The sequence below is a fragment of the Urtica dioica genome, chromosome 8 (assembly GCF_054948205.1).
Source record: "Urtica dioica subsp. dioica isolate 48M chromosome 8, U.dioica_male_clone48M_v1_H2, whole genome shotgun sequence".
In the NCBI taxonomy this organism is placed as follows: Eukaryota; Viridiplantae; Streptophyta; class Magnoliopsida; order Rosales; family Urticaceae; genus Urtica; species Urtica dioica.
In genome coordinates, this window is record NC_142763.1 from 11,548,330 (window position 1) to 11,573,700 (window position 25,371).

General features: G+C 39.0%; 4 protein-coding genes and 1 long non-coding RNA gene across 8 annotated transcripts in view; 1 reads left to right on the plus strand and 4 right to left on the minus strand.

The window, feature by feature from the left end:
- The window catches only part of LOC149388115 (transcriptional corepressor LEUNIG_HOMOLOG-like), a 12,509-nt gene extending 4,760 nt beyond the window's left edge, over positions 1-7,749 (minus strand). The window contains exons 1-10 of the mRNA XM_089621628.1: positions 7,618-7,749; positions 7,036-7,102; positions 6,840-6,937; positions 6,469-6,581; positions 5,860-6,128; positions 5,692-5,743; positions 5,440-5,551; positions 5,130-5,179; positions 4,769-5,014; positions 4,519-4,596 (exon numbers count right to left, since the gene is read on the minus strand). Coding sequence (XP_089477754.1) covers positions 4,519-4,596; positions 4,769-5,014; positions 5,130-5,179; positions 5,440-5,551; positions 5,692-5,743; positions 5,860-6,128; positions 6,469-6,581; positions 6,840-6,937; positions 7,036-7,067 — 1,050 coding nt within the window. The 5' untranslated portion in view covers positions 7,068-7,102; positions 7,618-7,749. The remainder of the gene's footprint in view (positions 1-4,518; positions 4,597-4,768; positions 5,015-5,129; positions 5,180-5,439; positions 5,552-5,691; positions 5,744-5,859; positions 6,129-6,468; positions 6,582-6,839; positions 6,938-7,035; positions 7,103-7,617) is intronic.
- A 733-nt stretch (positions 7,750-8,482) lies between these two features.
- LOC149388116 (PPPDE putative thiol peptidase family protein) lies at positions 8,483-10,988 on the plus strand. Of its 2 annotated transcripts, none has more exons than XM_089624592.1 (5): positions 8,483-8,583; positions 9,060-9,157; positions 9,265-9,362; positions 9,583-9,899; positions 10,306-10,988. In XM_089624592.1, the coding sequence occupies exons 2-5, from the start codon at positions 9,149-9,151 to the stop codon at positions 10,707-10,709; spliced, it is 828 nt and encodes a 275-aa protein (XP_089480718.1). In that variant the 5' UTR covers positions 8,483-8,583; positions 9,060-9,148; the 3' UTR covers positions 10,710-10,988. The 2 variants fall into 2 exon arrangements, with proteins under 2 accessions (XP_089480718.1, XP_089480719.1); XM_089624593.1 differs by having other exon boundaries at positions 9,067-9,157.
- Positions 10,989-12,059: 1,071 nt separating this feature from the next.
- LOC149388117 (uncharacterized) lies at positions 12,060-14,953 on the minus strand. Of its 2 annotated transcripts, XR_016300875.1 has the most exons (4): positions 14,510-14,953; positions 13,956-14,069; positions 13,496-13,589; positions 12,060-12,520 (listed from the first exon to the last, which is right to left on the minus strand). It is a non-coding gene; the product is annotated as an uncharacterized LOC149388117 (long non-coding RNA). The 2 variants fall into 2 exon arrangements; XR_016300876.1 differs by lacking the exon at positions 13,496-13,589 and having other exon boundaries at positions 14,510-14,946.
- A 4,579-nt stretch (positions 14,954-19,532) lies between these two features.
- On the minus strand, positions 19,533-20,736 carry LOC149388118 (uncharacterized). The gene is made up of 5 exons (XM_089622362.1): positions 20,656-20,736; positions 20,368-20,421; positions 20,094-20,222; positions 19,928-19,999; positions 19,533-19,766 (listed from the first exon to the last, which is right to left on the minus strand). Exons 1-5 carry the CDS (start codon positions 20,734-20,736, stop codon positions 19,533-19,535), a joined length of 570 nt encoding a protein of 189 aa, XP_089478488.1.
- Positions 20,737-22,994: 2,258 nt separating this feature from the next.
- LOC149388119 (EamA-like transporter family) lies at positions 22,995-25,284 on the minus strand. 2 transcript variants are annotated; one of them, XM_089624708.1, is made up of 4 exons: positions 25,175-25,284; positions 24,413-25,034; positions 23,890-24,313; positions 22,995-23,403 (listed from the first exon to the last, which is right to left on the minus strand). In XM_089624708.1, exons 2-4 carry the CDS (start codon positions 24,905-24,907, stop codon positions 23,120-23,122), a joined length of 1,203 nt encoding a protein of 400 aa, XP_089480834.1. In that variant the 5' UTR covers positions 24,908-25,034; positions 25,175-25,284; the 3' UTR covers positions 22,995-23,119. The 2 variants fall into 2 exon arrangements, with proteins under 2 accessions (XP_089480834.1, XP_089480835.1); XM_089624709.1 differs by having other exon boundaries at positions 24,413-24,978; positions 25,175-25,267.
- Positions 25,285-25,371: the final 87 nt, after the last annotated feature.

Genomic DNA, 25,371 nt, shown 5'->3' on the forward strand with positions numbered 1-25,371 from the left:
CAGAATAGTTTCATAGGCAGATTTATCTCCAATTTCAATTCTCCGAGAACTCTTTTAATCCACAACAGCTCGCACACGCCATTGGCCATTGATCGATATTCAGCCTCCGCACTACTTCTAGCCACTACGCTCTGTTTTTTACTTCTCCACGTGACCAGATTACCCCACACATAGGTGCAATACCCCGAAGTAGACCTGCGATCCACGTCCGAGCCAGCATAGTCTGAGTCAGTGAAGGCTTCCACTGTTTTGCAGCTTCCTTTCTTGAATAATAAGCCTTTTCCGGGGCAGCTCTTCAGATAGCGCAGAATTCTGTAGGTTGCTTCAAGGTGCTCTTCAAACGGGCAGTGCATAAATTGGCTCACCATGCTTACAGCAAATGCGATATCAGGTCGAGTATGTGACAAGTAGATAAGTCTACCTACAAGACGCTGATATTGAGCTTTGTCAACCGGGACCCCTTCTTTTATGTTACCCAGCTTCAAATTAGGATCAATGGGAGTGTCTGCGGGTTTGCAAGCGCTCATTCCGGTGTCCTTGAGAAGATCAAGGATGTACTTTCGTTGTGACACAGATATTCCTAGTCTTGACCTCGCAATCTCCATTCCTAGGAAGTACCTCATCTCGCCCAAGTCTTTCACCTCGAATTCTTTCCCCATTTTCTTCTTCAACACCTCTATCTCCATTTGATCATTTCCTGTGAGAATAATATCGTCTACATAAACGATGAGAATTGCAATCTTTCCTTCCTTCGAGTGTTTTGTGAAAAGGGTATGGTCGGATTGAGCCTGGTTATAGCCTTCTCGTTTTACAAACTGAGTAAACCTTTCGAACCAGGCTCGTGGAGACTGCTTGAGCCCATATAACGCTTTCTCCAACTTGCAAATCTTCGAGCCAAATCTGTCTTCAAAACCCGGAGGAGGGCTCATGTAGACTTCCTCGTCCAGCTTTCCATTGAGAAAGGCGTTCTTCACATCGAATTGGTTGAGCGGCCACTCGCAGTTTGCAGCCACTGACAACAGGATCCGAATAGTGTTCAGCTTTGCTACTGGGGCAAACGTCTCCGTGTAGTCGATACCGTATGTCTGTGTGTAGCCCTTCGCGACCAACCTTGCCTTGTATCGCTCAAGGCTCCCATCTGAATTGAATTTGGCCGTGAAAACCCATCTGCAGCCGACTGTAGGTTTTCCACGGGGCAGCTCTTCAATTCTCCAAGTCTGATTCCTCTCAAGTGCCCTCATCTCTTCCATAACTGCTGCCTTCCATTCAGGTTTAGATAGAGCATCCTGGATATTGGTTGGAATAGTGATAGAGGAAACATTTGTGGTAAAATTTGAGAAAGAGAGTGATAACCGGTTGTTAGAGACATAGGCAGATATGGGATATTTAGCACAAGATCTTTTTTCTTTTCTAAGAGCTATAGGTAACTCAGAAGGATTATTGAAAACAGTACCTTGTTCATCACTTGGTTGTGGTTCGGATTCATGGCTTGCCGGGGAGACGTTGACTTCCTCTATTTCCGGAATCTTTCTCTTATAAAATTTGTCAAAAGGACTTAGTATTTTCCGAGTATGTCCTTCCCTGGTTAATCTTGAGGGTGTATTAATTTCAACATTTAGATCAGGTTGTTCTAGAGTTTCTAATTGTTCACAGGTTTCCTTTCCTTTATTACCATTTTCTTGTTCAAATAATAATCTAGAGTTTGATATAGAAACAGTATCAGACTCCAGATTATTATTTGTCACAATGTTTGGCTTGTTGTTATGCATAGAGGGCTGTTCATTCTCATGCAGAAACTCTAAACACTTGGAATTTCTATTTATATTCTCCCCCTCAACATGATCATCATAAAATGATTCATTTTCAAAGAATGTTGTATCCATTGTGATAAACATTTTTTTTGTTTGAGGATTATAGCATTTATATCCTTTTTGAGTCGATGAAACACCTAAGAAAATGCATTTTTGACCTTTAGGGTCTAATTTGCTTGCTGATCTGTCCGGGTTTTTTATGAACACAATGCAACCAAAAATTTTCAATGGAATTGATTGAATGGACCGAGAGTTTGGAAAGTTCTGCTGGAAAACATTGATAGGGGTTTGAAAATTTAATACTCTTGAAGGCATACGGTTTATTAAGTATGTGGCATGAAGGAGTGTATCTCCCCAAAGGTATTTAGGAAGTTTGGCTGAAAACATTAGTGCTCGTGTTACTTCCAAAAGATGCCTATTTTTTCGTTCTGCTATGCCATTTTGAGAAGGCGTGTCAACACATGAACTTTGATGAATTACCCCTTGTTCAGCAAAAAAATTGTTTAAAGTATGTGAAAAATACTCTCGGCCGTTATCACTTCTAACCATTTTGATTTTCACATTATATTGAGTTTGTACCATGTTAAAAAACATTTTAAAAATGGTTTCAACTTCACTTTTTTCTTTCAACAAGAAAACCCAACTGACCCGTGTATGATCATCTATGATTGTCATGAACCATCTTTTTCCAGTTAATGTAGAAACTCTAGACGCTCCCCAGATATCACTATGTATTAGTGTAAATGGAGAGGTCGGAGTATATGCACGTGTAGGATAGTGACTTTTATGGTGTTTTGCCAAGGCACATACATCACAATAGAAGGAAGACGGGTCTTTATTAATGAAAAGAGATGGATACAATCTTTTTAAATAGAAAAAACTAGGATGACCTAGTCTAAAATGCATTTTATACACTTCATTATTATTTGGAAAGGAAATAATCTGAAAACAAGAAGGTTTTTGACCTATTTTATTTGAGTCCGATCCTTCAAGGAAATAGAGACCGTCACGTTCCTTAGCATTGCCAATCCTCGTCCCCGTAACCAGTTCCTGAAAAAGACACATCGAAGAGTGAAATTCAACACTACAGTTTAGGTCTTTTGTGATTTTACTGACAGAGACAAGGTTAAAAGTCAGATTTGGGACATGAAGGACTTGAGACAAGGGTAAGGATTCTGATAGTTTTATTTCCCCTATTCCTGCGATTGCTGAGAGATTTCCATCAGCAAACTTAACCTTTCTATTTCCAGCACAAGGTTTATATGAACAAAAAAGACTCGAATTTCCTGTCATATGATCAGAAGCACCTGAGTCTATGATCCAGGTGTTATTTGTTTTAGAACTTAGAAGAGAAGTAGGAATATTTTTACCATCTTGTGCAAAGGAACACGTAGGGACATTTTGGCTGGGTGTTTGAGTGGTTTTAAGAATTTTTAGGAGCTGCTCTATCTGATCCTTGGTGAATGGCAGCTGTGCGGAATTGACTCGCTGCTCTGGAGAGGTCTCGGATGTAGAGACTTGAAGAGCTCGCTCTGCCTTTGTCTTGTATCCCGGTGGCTTTCCATGGATCTTCCAGCAGGTCTCTCGGGTGTGCCACAATTTCTTGCAGTGGTCGCACCATGGTTTCTTTTTCTCCTCGTTCCCTCTCACAAGCAAGGCCGACGTTTCTTGAATCGAATCAGCCGGTGCATGTTCTTCACCACGGCGCATGACCTTTCTTCTATTCTCTTCAATTCTGATCTCTGAGAAGACTTCTCGGATTGATGGCAGCGGACGTCTACCGAGGATTCTTCCTTTGACTTCATCTAGGTCGCGATTCACACCTGCTAAAAACATGTAAACACGGTCATTCTCCTCGCGTTTCTTCTGTCGAGCGCAGTCAGCTGTACTCTCCCACACATCGTCGTGGTACTGATCCAGTTCTTGCCAGTGTGCCACCATCTCGTTGTAGTAGGTTGTCACGTCTCGGCCTCCCTGTCTGGATTGCCACAACTTGGTCTTCACTTCGAAGATCTGCGATGCATTCTCACGATCAGAGTACGTCTCTCTGACTGAGTCCCAGACCTCCTTTGCCGTCTTCATGAACATGTGGGGCTTGGCGATTGATGCTTCCATCGAGTTGAGCAACCACGCTGTGACCAGCGAGTTCTCGGATCTCCAGGTATTGAAGCCATCATCTCCTTCCTTCGGTCTTTTGATTTCACCTGTCAAATAGCCAAGTCTTCCTTTCCCATCGATTGCAAGCATCACAGACTGGGCCCATTCCATATAATTTTGTCCAGTCAATCTATGCCCAGTGATGAGCATAGATGAATGAACAGAAGAATTGGATGAGTCCATGCTGTTGATTTGCGAGAGAGATTTTGTGTTTGTTTGGCTAGTCGAATTCTCCATAAATTACAGGCTCTGATACCATGTAAGTTTTAGGAAGTACTTCGATACTTTCATTAATCCAGGCTCGGGGATTAAATACCCGTACAAAAGAGGGTTTACACGATAATGAAGCTACTAACAAACTGCTAATATTTAGCTAAATAATAGAACTACCTAACTACCCGATAATATCTATTATAATTGAGTAATTATCCTAAACTACTAAAATACACGTATTTACAGGATAACCGATAGTGTTTTCTACATTAGGCAATCATATGTTTTCGGGGTTTTCCTTGACTTGCGTAATCAGTACTGGATGTTAATGCATGACCTTCGGTATCTGCTGTGGTTGCAATTGATATTGTTGTTGAGAGGAAGGATGTTGCTCCTGGGAGTGGGACATCTCTATCTGTTAAATTCCCACAAGGAACCAAGAGTGAGACAATGTGGCCTTACAAAGCGAAACATTGAAACGTACACGCAACACATCTAGACAATAAGACGTGTGAGGTGGGCACAGAGAGTAGAATTTCTAAAGAACATAATGTATGGGATGAACTTTGTCTATTGCGGCATGACACCTTTGGTGAACTTGATTGCAAGGAGGAGGATATAGGTCCTTCATTTCTTGGAGTTTGGACATCTTTTGCACTCATGCTACCTCTAGGCGGTCCACTAAATCGACGAGGATGCATGTCTCCAAGATTGGCTGAATTTCCAAGATTGCTTTGTGCCTGTTGTTGTGATGCCAGAAGGAACTGATACTGGGTTGGTAGATTAGGGTTTGGAGCTTGTACACCCAAGCTTGGTCTCAGTTGATCAATTCCCTGCATAATTATTTAACTCATGATAACTATATAAGTATCTCCACATGAATAAAATCAGTTAAATAACAACACGATGATACATGTAATAAGAGAAAAAGAACATTGTACAACTTACTCTTAGGGGCCATCCCTTCGAGGGTATACTACCAGCACCATGATTAAAGCCTGAGGAAAAAAGAATTTGTTTTTTAGGTGTATAACAAGGACTGCGATAAGTTGTTTTTGCCCTTATGACTTTAAAATCCGGATTCTTAAAAAAAAAAAACGCATACACAAAAAATAACATGTGAACTTTTTTTCACATTACATCCAGGATTCTAAATGGAAACCGTATTTTGCACTTTACTAGGTTATCAATTCTTAATCGCAATGTTCCTCAAATTTATATCCTGTTTATTTTTATCAAACTGGGTAAAGAAGACTACCTGCAGCACTGAGTCCAGAATTCGGCTGTATAATCGCTTGTCCAAGAATTGATGAAGGCTCCATAGGCAACCTTTTCTGAGGTGAGCCAATGTTAACTTCAGATTTGATGCCCTATGGTTTTCAGATGATCAGAATTTTGGCAAAGAAGAAAGCATGTGAAGGCACAAAAAAGAGCAACTAAACAACACAATAAGAAGACGCTGAAAAGAGCTTCTAGTCCAAGTAGATACACCAGTCATAGGAGCACGTGCCTGAAAGTGTTGTAAAGCAGCAGTGTTCCCAGAGTTTCTTTGAACCAATTGGCTGAATCAAATGGAAAGGCATAAAAAGGATGAATAACTCAGTGCAGCAAGGTAACTGAAAAGCAAACGAGAAAATTTTCAAAAAAAGCTAGTAACTACAAACTAAAACAGAATTACCCATGATGACTGGTTCCTGATTTGAGAAGGGCCATTCTATTTGCATCGCTAAGTGCTGAAGATGACTTGGGATCAAACGAGTGAGGATGTTTCATATGTTCTTCGTACATTTTCATGGTGCCTGATGGTTGACCCATCATTCCTTCTGAGTTTATAGCAGTCATAGGCCCACCAAGTGCGGAATTGTTAGGATCTCTCTGAGCATTGTGCAGATCCATGAGTTTCGACTTCTGCGTTTGAAGGTGTTGCTCTCCCGTATCTTGTTCCGTCTGAATGTAACACATCAAAAAAAACATAAAACAAAACTAACAAGCTGTTCATTCTTTAACATCAAAGATAACCAGCACAACGCTCATAATGTTTGTACTTTTGAGATGGCCAAATTCTGTTTAAAAGCCATGTGAGACCGGGGTTACTAGATGAATAGCCCTGTGACTTTCTTCTCTGTGCTGCAAATTTCTTTATTTTTCTTTACCAGAGCTCTCTCGAGATTGGCTTAGTGCGTTCTAGGCTTGTATTTCCTTCATGCCTTTTTTCAGTAAGGTTCCTCTTTCCCGTTATAATTAAGAAAAAATTATTCCAAAAAAAAATTATTACTTAACACCATACCTCAACATCAGCCATAGGCACATTCTCAGACTGCTTCGCTTTTATCCTGGCGGCGAATTTATCCCAGAAACTAGACCACCATTCGAGCAGAAAACTTCGAGGTGCATTAATTGCTGCACAATCAAACTAACCTTAAGAAACAGTCTTAATCCAGGTTGGTTGTTCCTATTTAAACAATTAACCGAGTTCACTGCTATCCTCCTTCATATTCACATATAGTCAATCTTTAGCAAAACTCAAACAACATTCCTTCAAATGGAATTAGAAAGCATAAAACAACCACATCGGAGGATTATAGTAACTTATTTAACAAGCTTTCATAGGAAAAAAAATGCGACAAGCTTATGTCAACACGACGAGGATAACATTACCTACTGCACTGGTGGAAACCTCTCCTTCAGTCATAAACGCTTTCGCAGAGGCGTACAATTTTCTCTTCAGAAAATAATCATGAATGTAAACATCCAACCTGCCTCAGCAAACAAAACAGACAGCAGAAATATATTTTAGTGCAGAGCCAAAATGACATGTATATATATGTATGTAATTTTAATAATGTCATCTTACATCTTATCAGCTTCCAAATCATTCTGTGCCATGTTTTCTTCAGATTGACACAAACGCAAAATCTAGTCTGTAAGCAAAGAATCCGTAGTTTCAGATCAGATCCCTTCACAATATAAACTTAACGAATCCGACATGCATTACATAGGAAGAGAAGAGAACTTTGAACTCGAGCACAAAAACCTAAAATTAAACATTGATTTTTCTTTCAGGAAGTTAAACGTCGAATTATCTTGCCATATGCATTACTTATCCTACTATGTTTCAAGTTTCATTATACAAATGATTGTATGAATTTTATCAAATTGTCCGCAATCGATGTATTTATTTTTCTTCTTCTGGTTCTTCATTTCTCGGCTTCTCAGCAACCAAACAGAAGCAAATATCATCAAAGTCGCAATTAAACAGTTCTCGGAAAAAAAAAAAAACAAGCACGAAAGTACACCTTTACATAGACCAAAAACTTTACACAGCCCTAACCAACAAACCACAATCACATCGATTCCATTATCATAAAGAAAAAAAAAATCGAATCATGTACGAATCAAATTGTCAACGTTTTCATAGCCGATTGAAATTGCAAACCTCTCAGGTCTCTCAGTCGACTTTCAGTTCAGAGAGTGGAAGAGATCTTTCCATTCGCGATAAAATTCCAAGCTCTCTGTGTTCGAGTGAGTATTTGTGCGACTAAGAGAAAAGACGAAAAACGAAAAAAAGAGGGAAAGAAATGAAAAGAAGAAGCTTGTAACCAACTCTAACCCATATAACTATTTATATATTGGTCTCTGCACCGCACCAAATAGAGTATACGAGCTCCAAATCCCGCGCGTTCCTATATATTATTTTCTTAAAAATTGAAAATATTATTATTTAGGGAAAATATTAAGAATATACCGTGTTTAATCGAAATACGAGATTTTTTCGTTTATTTTCTATATATATATAAAGTAGAGGAGACACAGTGTTCCGTGAGTTTTTTGTAAAAATTGGACCCTTAACACAAGTGATGTTCATTCGTATCGATTTTTTTTATCAAAAAAATAAAAATATTTTCATAAAACTTTAAATACGTTTTTTTTTAGCCTAAATATTTGTGGATATAGCTTTATATATTTCGTCTTTGCGAGACATATATTTCTTATATATCTTATAAATTTAAAAACTAAAAACATTTATAAACATATTATTTGTTTTGCAACATTTTTTCTGTCCATTACCAATCCAATTTTCTTCGAAAAATAAATTTTCGCTTTTTTTCAAAATACTTTTTGTTTTTGCTTTTTAATATTAGGTTCAAAACTTCATAAATTTTCCCGTATGAAGAAGACGCGAAGTTGAACACGTGTCCAAAACTCATTGGTCAGTAGCTTCTAGAAGGCCGTGGAAGGAATTCGGATCTAGACTCTCCGTGTATGTGGGGGTTGTCGTATAAAGACGTCCTTTTTGACTATACCGATTATAAAATAAAAAAAAAACATTTCGCTCCCTTGATCTCAACTCGTCGTTTCGTTCGAGCACTTGCAGGAAAAAAAATTATTCGGATTCCTCTAGGTGAGATTTCTCTTTCTCGATTCCTTTTGTTGATCTTATAATCTTTGCTTTCGTCGTCGATTTTTATCCTCTTTCTGCTAGGAAATATAGATCGCTGACTGATTTGAGTTTTTGCACACATTTTAACGGTAATTTCCCTTCGTGTGCGACGTAATTGTATCTCTTGTTAAGATGTTAAGGTGATGTATTAGGTGATCGAAATCGAGGGCTTTGCCTGAGTTCTATCTAAGCTAATTCTCGTTTGTGTTGTTAATAATGTTTGATGAACCACTGTGGTAATTGGGCTTGGGATTATTGATCTGTTTCGTCATGAGCTTGAAGATGTAATTTTGCATTGATGTGGGACGTGTATAAAACGAATTTGATTTTTTCTTCTTTCAGGTTTGACATAATTGTTATTCACGCTTGCTACAATGCATTGCTGTTTAATATACTTGAAAATTCATTGCTGATTTGTGAGTTCCATTTTTTTTTAGCATTCAGATCACAGTTAGAGGTATTTTTATTGAAGTTGCGGGTTTCCGAAGAAGAAAAAATCGAGTTTCTTAACAGTTAAATTTTGATAATGGCTGAGGTATGTGATCAAGATTACATACTTTGTTTACTCTTGTGCATTTCTCAGTCTTAAATAAATTTTAGAAGGTCTGTATGACTTACTCGGCTCAAACTTACTTGTTGCAGGACGGTCACAAAGTCACTCTAAATGTATATGATCTTAGCCAGGGCCTAGCTAGGCAACTCTCCACAACATTTTTGGGGAAAGCCATTGAGGGAATTTGGTGAGTATATGATGGGATTCACAGTCTAAATCACCATATTTTTTTTACTACTAATAACATTTGTTTGACAAATCTTCCCGTTATTATGAAGAAATTAAAGTATTAATTAGCCCCTCTTAAGAGTCCGAGGATTGCCTGCGAAGATTATTTGTATCACTACAAATGTTTTGTTAATATGAATGATTGGTTTAAAAACAGAAACTTATGTGATTTGTGGCAGGCACACGGGAGTAGTGGTTTATGGAAGCGAGTACTATTTCGGGGGAGGCATTCAAAATTCGCCAGCTGGATCGACTCAGTACGGAACGCCGTTGCGGGTTGTGGATTTGGGTATCACACACGTGCCCAAAGACGTGTTCGAGATGTATTTGCAGGAGATCAGTCCCCGGTACACGGCCGAGACCTACAGTTTGCTGACTCACAATTGCAACAATTTCAGCAACGAGGTCGCTCAGTTTTTGGTGGGCACTTCGATTCCTGACTATATTCTTCAGCTGCCGAATGAAGTTATGAGCAGTCCAATGGGCGCGCTTATGTGTGAGTGGTTTACGACTTCTGTGTTTGTGCTTTTGCTCATAACTAGGGAATTTCATTTGTGTGGTGATTTCTTTCATCGATGTTGGAAAATTTAATTTTGTTTCTTTGGTCGGGACATGATAGTAAGTCAAACATGGTTGAAAGGACAATAAAGGCAATGACTAATGAGGGTAGGGAATTGAATAGACTGGTAAATTAATCCTTTGAAAAAGCTCTTGCTTTTTGTAGCTAGTTGTTGGTTTGGAAGGATTACTGTGAATTGTACTTCCATTTCAGTGGAAACGAGAAATGAAGTCATTCAAAAAAATATTCCATACCTTTCAGTGGCAATCACATTAGGGAATTGAAAGAAATATTAAAAAAAAAAAAAAAAAAACTTAATGACGTCACGGCCTTTGTGTTGCAGTGCCGATGATACAGAACCTGGAAACAACTATGCGATCTGGGGCGGTCCCACAAGTCCCGCAATTCAGGCCTACAACGCCAATGGCTCAGGCGGCGGCGGTCACAAGATTACCCACAAGCGCCGCTGCGATTCAACCATCAGCAGAAGGAAATATAACCAAAAGTTCCAACGAGGACGCGAAATCCAAAGGTCACTCGTCGAAGGCCTCAGAGGAATCAAAGAACGGCTGTACTGGTAATAGCAACGGGGTGACGGACCCGCTTGGAGATGCTCGGAGCAAGGTACAAGAAGAAATCACGGCCGAGTTTGCTGCGATCATGGCAACGGGGACGTTCCGTGCCAGTGAGGCTGCTGCGCTGGCCACCAAGAGAGTTATGCAGAAGCATGGTCATTTGAGCGTTTGAGCTCTGCGATGCCCCGGAGCTGATGCGCCAATGTGCCTTGCTGTAGGTGTCAGAATCTTTAATTTTTTTTATTTTTTTTATTTTATTTTATGAGGAACGGAATGGAAGGCTTATATTTGTCGTCGGGGTTTTACAGCGGAACTATTATTGATTCGTGATCTGTAACCATTTATTCAGCAGAAAATGCTGCAATACCATATCGTATAAGACTTGATTGACTTTCTTTTTCTTGCTTTGACATGTGAGTGTCTGGTTTATAGAAAGATTTTGTTTTGAATACTCTTTTTTTTTTGGGCTTAACATGCTTTTAATAAAACTAACAAATTATTTAAGTTTGAGCTTATATATGTCTTATATTTATTAGGTGATGTAATTCATTAAATTAGGGAAAAGACAAACTTAAATAATTTTAAGGTAAATTTCATCAAAAAATTAAATTTTACTTTAACCATCCGAAATTGTTTTAACTTTATTCGGTGTAGTTATTCGGTGTTTTAAGATTAGATTATAATTTAATTAATGCTTTCGTTAAAACTTAAAAAATTAATAAAAATGCTAAAATGTTAGGGAAGATTGACATTAATAATACTAAATGAATGTCACTTACCAAATATAGCCCAAAACCCAAAATTTGACACATGTAGTACCTAGTCCAATGAGTAAAGACTATTTTACCCTCAAAATTCATTTAAACCAAAAATCCAAACCAATTCCCACTTCATCTTCTTCACTCTGTCAGATTAAAACCCCACCCAAACACGCATCTTCTTCTTCTTCTTCACTGTCTCTGTTTGGGGGTTTCTACAGCCTAGCCCAGCTCACTACCTTTTCCGGCGAAAATCCTCCTCTCCGACGAGAACTCCAGCGACGGAAACTCCGACCACTCCGACGAGGAGGCTCTTCAAGCGGCCATTTCCGCCGCTATCTCCGGTGAAGCATCTGAAGGCGGTGTTGGCTCGGCGGCACGGCGCGGTGAAGCCGAGCGCGGGCGCGACGGCGGAGGGGAGCGACGGCGGTGCTCCGGCGGCATCGGCGGTCAAAGTCATCCCCAAGGCTAAGGTAATCAACTCTCTCACTTCACTTTCTTACCTTTGAAGACAGTGAGAATGTTTACATAGTCATGGAGTAAGCTCTTAAACAATGGTTTTGAACTTTTGGGTTTTATTTTTTATTATTTCCTTTTTCTAGTTGATTGAAGTCTTAGATCTGCATGGGTGGTAGATATACAGAGGATGATGCCAAAAAAATGATGATACAAATATTAAATGTAGTCGCCTTTTTTTTCGGTTTAATTTGTTTTTTCTTCTGATTGTTGTGCGGTTCTTTTGGAGTCCGATTCTGTGGGAGTTTGTCACGACCCGCGAGCGTCGTCACCTCGCCCGCAAGCCGCGACTCGACGGAACCAACATCACGTAGCGGGAGCATAACATATATGAATAATATAATGTAAACAAAACATTTAAAGTAAATACATAATTTACAAAACATATAATATACAAAATACGATATTATTAAAAGTGCGGAAACGTTTACAACAAAAGTGGTTATCGGAAATCTCGGGAATTTTTTTCGTTTTTCTTTCAGAACTAGAAGTCGTATATTGACCCTTATACATACACATATATGTACATAGAAGCTCCCGACTTTACATATATACACGGGATATTATTTAAGGAAGAGTCGATATTATTCAAAACATTATATATATAGAGGTCTACTTCCCGAGCCAGAACCCATAGCCCGTAGGTCAAGAGATACGCGTTCCGTCTCAGTTTCCTTCTCGGTCGTCTACATTGCCGCCTTGCCCTTATCTACATTACCAAGGGACATAAAACTATGAGTCGAATGACTCAGCAAGCGGGAGTCTAGCCTATGAAAGAAAAGCAGCCAATGCAAAGCATGTGACGTGCGAACAAGCAAACAAGAATGCAGGATGCAGCTATCACCTAAAAGTGACTAATGAGCGCGCATCCTAGAAACTAGTCTTCCCGCAAGGTTATACACTCCTCACTGCTATAACCTCCGTTCCAACTAGAGACCAGTTCCCGACTTCGAGCAGCAGTCGTTAACCGATCTAAGTTTTACACATGTCTGGGATCCACTAGTGGTACTTCCTTCATCATGACGTCAGCGCCACTGGTCTCTGGCATAGTGAGCTCGCGAACCGCGACCATCACCCACTACGCCCCGGTGTGCTCAAGGCAGCTTCCGGTGAGTCTTCCAGCAAGCAATGAGCTCGCGATGCGCGACCTTCACCCATTGCTTCGAGTACTCGGCGCACGGACCGACATGGCCCGCCAAGCACAAGTCAGGGACTTGTGAGTACCACCGACACGAGTTTAAAGTTTGGGTACACTGCAGCTAGCAGCGTACACGTTAAAATTATTTACGGAAGAGCGTGACGGGATAAACCCCGAAAGAAATTATTGTTTCCCTTTGAAGCTCGTTTAGTGTTTTAAGTTGAAAGCTCGAAATGTGACTTTCGAACTCTCTACTCTCGATTGAATTTGAGAGTCTATCGCTCTTCCGTCCTCTCGATTCTAACCTACTTCCTAGAGTTAGAAGAGAAGTCTAACCACACACAAAGCAAACAAGGCTGGTTCAAGTTAGCGTTTGAACCTAACGGGCGAACCCGAGCTAAGTTTTCAAGCAAGAGTGGCCGAAGCCTTAACTTTCGAGTTTATTCATTTTTAGGCTTTTATCTACTCTTGTTTACTAGCAAGCATATGCGCAAACAAACAGGGTTATACCCTTGGTAAGTAGTTGACTTATGTCTCCACACTTACCCGGAATTGTTCGACAGAAAGCTTGACGATTCCTGAAGATGTCTTGCTTCACACGTTCTTCGAGACACTTGGCACTTGTCGAACGTCGAGAGAACTAGCATCCGGAGTTGAACATCTGTTAGTTATTGGATTCGAGTTTACTTAAAGATAATAGGGTTCGTTGTCGGGATTAGAGTCGGTTCGGAATTCGAGAATTTAATTTATTATTCCCCGGTTTTTCGGAGGTTTATTCAAGACTCGCGTATCCTCGTATCGAGAGTGATACGAGATAATGTTCAACGAGTAATCACGAGTCTTAAATAAATTAAATAATCCGAAATTAAAAATAACCGAGAATTCCAAATGAATAATTAAATTAAATTCATAAACATTATTAAATAAATAATTCTAAATTATTTATTTAAATACTGAAAGTACATATATAAGAGTATTTAAACGCTGTAAGCGATTTAAAACTCACGAGTTAATCGAGCTTTATTTCGATAACTCTATCAACTTGAGATCTTCAGAGGCTAATCTCAACGCTCTCGACTCGTCTGGTTCCCGTCCGTCCGTCAATGTCTGTAAATCAAACCTGGAACCCAACGACGAGTTAACATCTTAAAACCAAATTCCGATATCACATAACTCAAAACCCGAACCCATAACCCAATCAAGCGAACTCAACATAAATCCAACTGACCGGAAACGACCACAAAACTCAAATCCAAATAACCGGAACCGTCCTAACACAACGATCACAAGCTCAACAACATAACAAACCGAGCAATTACACTGAAATCGAACCCGAAATCAAAAACCCCCAATTTAAACCCTAGTTCATCATTTTCGGATAAATTAGGAAAAATCCGAATCAAAACTTCAAATCCAGGTTACATACAACATCAATCGAGTTCAATGAACAATAAAACCCAATCAATTTAACTGAAATCAACTCGGATTCGAAAATCCCCAATTTGGAATTTCAAACCCTAATTTCTCAGAAAAAATCAATTTGGTTTAGCTTGTTCTTACCGAGATTCTCACGAATTCGGTGTCCTCGTCGCTCGATTGTGTGTTCCCGGCGTCTACTTCCTCGGCGGCGGTCACGGCGAGCTCGCGGCGGCGGTGTGTCGCTCGGTCCACGCGCGCGCGGTGGCTCAGCGGTCGGTGACGCGCGAAGGCGAGAGAGGGAAGAGACGAGTGGGAGGTGGCGGTGGCGACGTCGGGGGCTCGGCGGCGCTGTTCTTCCTCGGGCCGGAGCGCGCGGTGGAGCTCGGTGCTGGGTGATGGCGCGCGAAGGAGAGGAAGAAAGAAGAAGATGAAGAATTGAAGGTGGTGGCGGTGATGATGGCTCGGTGACGAGCAGAGGAGCGGCCGAGAGTTTTGTCTTCTTTTTTTTCGTCTGGTGGTTCGTTTGGTCGAGAGAGAAGCGAAGGAGAAGAAGAAAGAAGAAGAAGAAGTGGAGATAGAGGAGAGAGAGAGCGTGACCGAGAGAGTGAGAAAAAGAGAGAGATGAGAGTGATGAGGTGGCAGCGAGAGAAAGAGAGGGAGGCTAGGTGTCCGCGTCTCATCGTGCCACGCGTGCACAAGTGGCCCAGTCACATTCTGCCACAATTCTCTCAAAACGACCCCAACTCTTCTTTTTCTTTCAATCTCATCCCTCAAAACTTTTTGCATATAAGTCCTTTTTTAAAAACTTCACAACTCTGTCCTTAATTAATTAAAAATATTCTTGAAAAATAACCGAGAAAATTATTATTACTTCTCGTTATTTTGAATATATTTAAGGGATTTCGGAATTCATTTTTACTCTTGAGATTTTTAAATCTCCGAGTATGTTTCGAATAATAATATTGGATTACTCGAACATTTTCATTCCGAAATTTCATCGACCTTAAATATTATCATTTTCCAAGATATTTAAAATTTAAGGACGTCTCATATGCAACAAGAATTTGAATTAAAACTCGTCCATTTATTCAAATTCACAAATCGAGCGGTTACAAAAGTTTATACATTACAGAGTTTGAGAGAGAAAGCTGTTTGTCTTGTTTCTTTGTTGTGATTTTTTGTCTGAATTTGGGACTTTTTTTTTTGGATGGGAATCAGGGAATATTATGATAGAAATGAGAGTTTTTTTTTTAATCTAAAAAAATGGCTTTTTGATTGGGTGATTTAGATTCCAGTTGGGATTGAAATAGCATTTCGTAGATGGTTTTCTGGAACTTCGATCCAAGATTGTCTGTTGACTTGAAAAAAAAATTTTGTAGATACTCCACTTTCAGGTTGAGATGTGATGCCTTAAAAGCTTCGTGGGGATATTAACAGTTGGAATTCATTAATCAATTGTTGGATCAGTCTCCTCTGTTCATGGTTGCTTCATTATTAAAAAGCTTGCATAGTACCCTTTTTTTAACAATAATGATTTGCTGTTGAGAGAATTATTTTGTTCTATTAACAATAGTCAATTTGATTAGTGAGTAGCGAAAATTGATAAAGTGGAGAATCCTTTGGTTTTTCTTACCATGGCAGATGGTTCTTCCTATTGTTGTCGAGGATGTGAAGCGAGAGGTTAAGATATTGCAAGAACTCACAGGCCACGAAAACGTGGTTCAGTTTCACAACGCATTCGAGGACGATTCCTACGTGTACATAGTTATGGAGTAAGTGTTGTTTACTTCAAATCTTTGTTTTTTCTTTTTCTTTTCCCATTTTGTTTTCATCATTGTTAACACTACTTAAACAATCCTCTGTCAGGTTATGCGAGGGTGGTGAATTGCTGGATCGTATATTGGCCCAGTATTTTACTTTGTGGGAGACGGCCCTTTTGGGATAGGACCGAATATGGTATATTTAAGGAGGTGTAGTACGTTCTTAATGCGCATTTACTATTAGAATCTGATTTATGTATTGGAGATGTTTGTAGACATATCTTAGTGTTTGTCACATGTTATGGTTCTTTTGACTTGATTTTTTAGGTTTTATCTTTTGACATATCTTAGTTCGTGAAACTAGTGTCACGAAGTGAATCCAGTTCGTGACACTAGTGTCACGAAGTGGATCCAGTTCGTGACACTTCCCGATTTTTCCAGGGTGTCACGAAGTGAATCCAGTTTGTGACACTTCCAGGTTTTTCCAGGGTGTCACGAACTGGATTCACTTCGTGACACTAGTGTCACGAACTGGATTCACTTCGTGACACTAGTGTCACGAACTGGATTCACTTCGTGACACTAGTGTCACGAACTGGATGTTTTTCCATGTTAATAACCGTTTTTAATATATATTAACCCAACAACCTACTTTCGAAGGAGTAGGTACGGAATCAATTTCGGTGTTTTGAGCATCAATTGTGTTTCCTGGTCGGGTTATTATCTTTTTTGCTCACATTTATTGCTATATATTTTGGCTAAAAATGTATTATTGGCCAAATTATGTTTATGTTTTGTAGCGCGATTGTAGTAAATTAACAGCACTTCAGCTAGAAACCTTGCTGACAGAAGGGAACACGTCAAAATTCTGGCTGGTATGTCCGATATAATAAATTTATTTTGTCTTTGAATGATAAATTCTGGCTAGTAAAAACTCTTCTTTTGCCTTGGATCTTCGCGGTTTAGATCTCGATAAGTTTTGTATAGCAAGAACACTGAACTGGTTGAATTCGTGACCAATGTGTCACGAGCTCGCTGACTTCGTGACATATGTGTCACGGACTGGCCCATTTTTTTTTTCTGGTTTTGATTACACAGAGTATTAAATTGGGACTTTGCAAGAATGGGTTGGTAATGGTAAGTAGGTGCATATGGAAAAAGGGGTGTTGAGATTTTTTTGTGTGAACCATTAAAGTCGGTGTTAATAGCTTTGTGATATGATATCATGTGCTTATTTTATGCCCATTCGTTTTCATGAAAAAAAAATGATGAGATAATAGCCCAGATTTGATTCTCTTCTATATTGTAGCTGTTATGTGGGGTGAGAAAGAGAAAGCATTTAGTCATTTATAATGTTCATTTATAGGATTCACTTCGTGACACTAGTGTCACGAACTGGATTCACTTCGTGACACTAGTGTCACGAACTGGATTCAGTTCGGAGACTCGCAAAGTCTCGGTTTAGTGTTTAGTATTAACTTATTATGATATAGTTGAACATTTAAAATAAACGACTTGGTGGGTATGAATTTGAGAGTTTGTTTTCGATGATGACATAAATGAGTTTTTGATTTATGTTCGTGTTTGATGCCTTGTTTATTGTTCTTGAAAGAAGAGGTTACCAAGCTCGTCCAATGTTTGTGTATTTGTGTGTTATTGCATAAATTATTCCTTGAATTATTGAAGTCTTTTGGTCTTGAATTATTGATGTATTTTGTGTTCTTGGATTGTATTTGGTCTTGAAGTTGTTGAAAATTGGTGACTTGATTTGTTTTAGGACGACAATAAGAAGGACGAGGCCGACAAGAAAAAAAAAGATGACGAAGACAAGAAAAAGGATGAGGCCGATAAGAAAAATAAGCAGGACAAGGACGACAAGAAGAAGCAGGACGATGACGCCAAGAAGAGCAAGAAACCGGACGACAAGTTCGTGACACTAGTGAATCCAGTTCGTGACACTAGTGTCACGAACTGAACCACTAGTGTCATGAAGTGAACCACTAGTGTCACGAAGTGGATCCAGTTCGTGACACTTCCCGATTTTTCCAGGGTGTCACGAAGTGAATCTAGTTTGTGACACTTCCAGGTTTTTCCAGGGTGTCACGAACTGGATTCACTTCGGAGACTCGCAAAGTCTCGGTTTAGTGTTTAGTATTAACTTATTATGAAATAGTTGAACATTTAAAATAAACGACTTGGTGGGTATGAATTTGAGAGTTTGTTTTCGATGATGACATAAATGAGTTTTTGATTTATGTTCGTGTTTGATGCCTTGTTTATTGTTCTTGAAAGAAGAGGTTACCAAGCTCGTCCAATGTTTGTGTATTTGTGTGTTATTGCATAAATTATTCCTTGAATTATTGAAGTCTTTTGGTCTTGAATTATTGATGTATTTTGTGTTCTTGGATTGTATTTGGTCTTGAAGTTGTTGAAAATTGGTGACTTGATTTGTTTTAGGACGACAATAAGAAGGACGAGGCCGACAAGAAAAAAAAAGATGACGACGACAAGAAAAAGGACGAGGCCGACAAGAAAAATAAGCAGGACAAGGACGACAAGAAGAAGCAGGACGATGACGCCAAGAAGAGCAAGAAACCGGACGACAAGTTCGTGACACTTCCTGATTTTTCCACGGTGTCACGAAGTGAATCCAGTTTGTGACACTTCCAGGTTTTTCCAGGGTGTCACGAACTGGATTCACTTCGTGACACTAGTGTCACGAACTGGATGTTTTTCCATGTTAATAACCGTTTTTTAATACTCATATCTAATACGAGTGAACGTATACATGTATGGCGGAAATATGTTTATATGCTAAGCATAGCGGGAAGTGGGTAATAATGAGTGAAATATGTGTTTATGATACCCATGAAAGATACGATCTTTGACGCTAAGAAGAAAATGAGAAGAAGATGAGGAAGAAGAAGAAAGAATGGTTCTTGAATGCCATTGTTGATGATGAAACTATTCTTTCTTGATTCTTTTTGTGTGAATGAAATGTAGTTTGTTGAATTGGGTGTGTGATTTGGTATGTAACTGTTAAGTCTAGAGTGTTGTTATATATGCGAGCTTCAATGCATTTGTTTTTTTTTACTTGACGAGAATTATGTGAGAATAAAGTGGTTCTGTTGAATTGGGTATGTGATTTATTGATGATTTTTTGTTGTTGAATTCCACCAAAATTCTACTATTATGTGATGGACCAACTCATATTGTATAGCAACACCATAAATCCATAACCCAAGACCAAATTTTTATCAACACAGTGGGTCATGAGATATAAAAAAAATCATAACAAATCAAAAACATGCCCTATTTACTTGAATAACTCCTTAATTGATACAATTTATGTAGAAGACTAATACAAAAACATACCCGAATTTTATCTTACACTAAAAGCTAGTCTAAGATTGTCTTTGGTTTGACTCCAAATTTTTTTCCCCCAGAGCGGCGATTAAAGTGGGACCCCCGCGTCGAAGTTGCATTAAGCTTAACGTAGCCCAAAACTCTAACCGTAATAACAGCGCATCAGCTACCTGAACATTGACATAGTGCAAACCAGCAATCGCTACAGGAAAAATGGAGCCAAGAGCTCCATGCGAGAATTCAGTCAGATTCTGGAACCAAAGAGCACCACCCTGAAAAGCCAAGGAACTTCTCATCGATTAAACAAATCGTAAAGAAAGTCAGCCATTTCACTACATGGATATACTGCAATGAACATAAATTCATTAAAGCACAATCAAACTATGTGTTCGAATACTTCCAGCATCATAAAATTAATCTAACAGAGACTTACAGAATCAAAACCAGGGTGATGATCCAATGACATTCTTCGTATGCTTGTCAACAGCAACAAAAAGCATGGAACCTTGAATGGTTTCAAGAAGAAAACAGATGTCGCAAAAAATTCAAAAGAAATTCGTATAAAATGTACATTTTCAACAGCATAGAAAGATAATTACCTGCAAAGAGAAGTGGGCGAGGTACCACAAATAAGAAGGACATCCAATTTCTTTTCTTTTCTCTCGAAAGAGTGAAATATGATCAATAAAACTCTTTCCCTGAGAAAAGCGGTGGTAATAAAGGAGGCACTATAATCAATAAGTAGTTTCAACACAAGTCAGATATGCATATAATCAACCCATAAAATGAAAATTAAAAAATTAGAAACATAAAAACTCACATTTTTTATATAACTCCCCAATCTTTTTCAATTTGTGAAGTTCAAGGATATACAGAGGGGCCATAGTCGCTCTGAGAGCCAATGTAGAGCCAGCAATAACCATCCACCTATAATTTTTGTTTTTAATTTTAATTTTTTTAGACATCAAAAGCAACATAAATCGACCAATAACTTTGTTGTCGAAATTTATAAACGAAAAAAATTGTAGACAAAGAAAAAAAGGCTTGCGGCGAAAATGAGAATAAAAAAGCTCACCAAGGTAAGCCTGTAAAATCATGGAATCCATCAAGCATCGAAATGACCGCGCGAACAGGAAGGATTGACTCTTCGCCGCCACCAACCGGACCAGAATCCAAAACCTTTGACTCGGCCGCCAGCTCGGCGACGGTGCCGAAGTCGAAGCCGTCGGATTCGGAGAACATGGAATCGTCATCGGAGCGAGTGAAGATCGAGCGAGCACTGGATGAGCAAGATTCCGGTTGTCTCGTCAAGCAAGCTTCATCAACTCCAGCTCAGAAATCGGCCACAATAGGTTCTCAGAAGAAAAGAAAAAAAATCGGCCACAATAGGTTCTCAGAAGAAAAAAACGTAAGTAAAGGGAAGGTAGGGTTGATGGTAGATGGGGAAAAAATTATTTCTCTCACCTACCATTAGTATTACTTTTGTCAAATTTTTCATTTAGGGCTATATTTGGTAAGGGACATTGCAATGGTATTATTTGTGTCAATTCCCCAAAATGTTACAGATACATAGTCTGTGGAACATCTTACTCTCTAAATTAGTTTAAATAATAAAAAAAATGCTACATATAAAACAGTAAAAGGACTTATTAAAAAATAATAATAAATCATTTATTATTGAGCTGCATCAATTAAAAATGAAAATAAACACTATGGCGGGCATACGGGGATAGCTGTTTATGGAAACGAAAACGAGTACTATTACGGGGGGAGGCAATAAGGACACACCGGGTGGGTCGACCCCATTTGGATCGCCACTCCGGGTCGTGGATTTGGGGTGCCCAAAGACACGTTCGATATGTCTTTGCTGGAGATAAGTCCGCGCTACACCGACGAGACCTATAACTTGCTCACTCACAAGTCACAACTACATGCCGAATGAAATTATGAGCAATACATTGTTCTAACTAATGCGTTAGTCTAGGCGTCCATATATATATTTTTCATGACTTTGTTGATCATTATTGTCAAGAGTTGCAGGTAGTTTGATGAAAAGGTTCAAATAGTTAGTGTTTGAATGGTTGCAAAAATCTATTTCGATTTTGCTTGTTTCGATGATTTCCAACAATGTGAGATCAAAATCTTGATTCTGCAGGGCCGTTTATACAAAAACTGGAAACGAGCGTCCGTCCGGGGGCTGAGATGCACAAGCCGTCACGAAAAAACTAGAAATGTGAAGATATTGATTCTTAGGGAAAATCCGAATATTATGATACATTTGGTATTGAATTGTACGTTTGAAATTCTCATTTTGAACTTATAATCATTTTAGTTTTGTAATGCGTTACATTGGAAACAAAATTTCGTTACATTTGTTGTGGATTTGTGAATATTTTTATGATTTGTGAATTTAATCTCTTTTGAAAAATTACTCAAAAAATAAATCACTTTTGAAAATATATTTGGAAATCTTAGTATTTATTTTGAAGGGAAAATAACACATTTATACCCTGTGTTTTAGTGAAATGTCGAGTTTAATCCTCGGTTTTCAAAAATGTCGAGTTCATACCCTCTGTTTAACTAAAATGACGAAATTATACCCTCTGTTTAACTAAAATGACGAAATTATACCCTGAAATGAATAACAACGTCACAAATCTCTCTTTCATTGATATTAACTCTTATATAAGAAAAACCGAATCAAAACTAAATCAGTACCCTAACTTTCAAATTCTCAATTTTGAAATAAAAATAGCCTTAAATTGAAATTAAATAATAAAACTCATACTTCCTAAGAAATGACTTCATTCTGTTTTCGAATTGTAACTCTAAATCCTGGATTCTCTGTTCGAATATGCGATTTTGATGACTATCAACTATCGATGTTTACCCCTTTGCCTCTTTTTGTGTTCTTCACGATTAAGAGACTGTTGTTTATTTTTTAGTTTTTAACTAAATTACATATATGGCGCGAATGAATAAAGATAATTGGTGTTTATGTATAAATATTATAGTCAACGTCAATGAAAAGTCAATAAAAAGAATATTCGTGACATTGTTGTCTATTTCAGGGTATAATTTCGTCATTTTAGTTAAACAGAGGGTATAATTTCATTATTTTAGTTAAACAGAGGGTATGAACTCGACATTTTTGAAAACCGAAGGTTAAACTCGACATTTCACTAAAACACAGGGTATAAATGTGTTATTTTTCTTATTTTGAATGACATGATCAAAACATATTGTAGTTTTGACTTGATGATTAAAAAAAAAAAAAAAAAAACAGCCAGATGACTATTGTTGCGCTCCACGCTCCAATTTCCAAGTTCATCAAATGATCTTTACTATACACACAACTATATAATAATAATGAATGTCTGTGTGAAGTCCTATTCGATTTCGACTCTGCATATATATGAACGTGCTTGAGTCGATAAAATTTCCATAGCATCAAAGTGTGATAAAACTAACCACTTAACACCCTTCTCCGATCAACAACATACTCCCAAAACCATATATATAATTGATAACGAGTGTGCTTGTGTAAATGTACGATGCTATATAGATATACTGATTGTACATGTACATCTAGTCCAGTGAGGACTAGCAAAAAAAAAAAAAAAAATCAAGGAACATCAACAGAGGCTTGTTCATCTGCAAGGGTCTCATTTCTCTTCTGTGGTTCTTTGGAACCCGAAAAGGCATCGGAAGGGACGTTGATGCCGGCAAAGCCGACCATGACCGCGGCGGCTCCGAGGTAGTCCATGAGGTGAGGAGCGTTGCCGGTGAGAGAGTCGACGATCGCGGCCATCGGAACTTGGATCGTCAGACCCGCCGTGGCCACCGTTGTGGTCGTCAAAAGAACCGCCTTTGCCCACAGATAGTCGCTCAACACATTGTCCAACAAACCTAGAAATGATATCAACACACCAAATTCCATTTTTCATGCTCTTTTTTTTTTCATAGATAATTGGTGTTTAACCTAACAATATGCAAAGTCGATGAACGAGCCTGGATGGGAAGTCAGCTTTTTCGCATCGAATGAACAATGCCGTTAAAGATCAAACCTTTTCAATCAACCACCTTATTATTGCTAGTGCTTTCATTTCCCAAAATGTTGTGGAGTCAGGCAGAATACAATAAAAAGGTTAATATTCTTCTCTTATGACCTTTCGGGTATTTCTATTTTAATTGGACGTGTTTCCCTAATGGGTCATTGTGATTGTCTTGGGAAAATCCGATATTAACAAATTTAGTCTCCCCTATGGCTGAAGTGTGAATGAAGTGATAATCATTGGAAACTGGTAACATAGCAGAGGCGAGTGACATTATGAATTCCACAAGCTCATGGCAGATAAGAAAGAATCCATTTTAAGATCATCAAGAAACACGTACCTTTACCGATAATGAGACCGAGCTGCTTCCAAGTGAGCGTAGAGAATGGCTCGAGTTTGGTGAAGTTGAGTATGAGCACGACCGGAAGGAAAATAACGAGATTGAAGAGCCCTAAGAATCCGAGAAACTGAGCCATACTTGGACTCCCTTTTGTTTCGTCGTCGTCGTCGGGTAATTTCTTCCGAATCAGCGTTATATACACCGCGTATAACGCGGCCGAGGCGATAGCAAAAGCGTCTCCGAGGAGCGGGTTCGAAGCGATCGCACTCAGACCTGTTTCCGTGTCACCGAGGCTGACGATTATCGTCCCGCCCATGCAAAGAAGAACGCTGACAAACTTCACCCACGTGAATTTCTCGCTCAAAAACGCGAGCGCGATCAGGAACGTGAACAGACTTGACGCGCTGCTTAATATCGTGTTTGACTGAAACCGAAAGAAAAAAAAAAAACAAACAAACTTTGTTAGCGAAATAATTCGAAAACCGACACAAGCAACGTTAGATTCAAATTCGTCTCTTATTACCGTGACCGTGGTGTACTTCAACGAGAAATTGAAAGCGAGCTGAGCGAAGAACCAGAAAGGGCAAACCAAGAGGCTGACTTTCGCCATTCTAGCTCGTGTCCAACGACCTTTCTCATCGACACCGTCCCGATTCGGTAAAGGCCCGTCAATCTGTTCGATCGCGGGATCGTCTTCGACCCGAACGATCGGATTCTTCGCACCATTCTCTCCGAGAAGAATCGCCTTCTCCGATTTGCTTAAATTTTCCAAAGTTCCACTCTTGTTTTTCCTACCTCTCCAAAACAAAATTCCTCTGTAATTATCCTCCAAATACCTTCCTAATTCAACTAGAGGAATGTAAATCACGAAGAGTGAATTACATATGTAGGTGATTAAGAACGGCGAAACTCCAGAGTCGACCACGGTCTGTACGACGAAACTAGCAGCTATCCAGATCGCTGCCACGGCGACTATGTACGTCAGACCCAAAACCCATCTCCACGTTTTACTATCCATTGAAAATTCCTCAAAAAGCTTTGCACTGAAGCTTAGTGCAGATAATAGCAAAAAGCCCTAAATTCAGACATCTGTAATGTGAATGTGTGAGAACGCAAACTAATCGGCACCATAATCCAGTCCGAATCTACAAGGCAGAATAAATTATGGAAATTGTGAATCTGCAGGGTTTATGGAGTTGTGATTCGATCTCTGATCGTCCAATGTGGTCAACGACGAGACGCGTGAAAGTTATATTGAAACTTTGTAGCAAATGTGAATACGTACCGAGATTTTGAAGGCTCTCTCGATGATGACGAATGAATAGAGCAAAGAGATATCTTTCCACGAAGATGAAGAGGAAGACTTTGATTTTTATTTTATTTTTGAAAACTATTTATTTTGCATTTTGAGCTTTTTATTTTATTTTTTTTATTTTAGTAAGCCTTACATCAGAGGGCAACCCCAATCCTAAAGCCACTCTC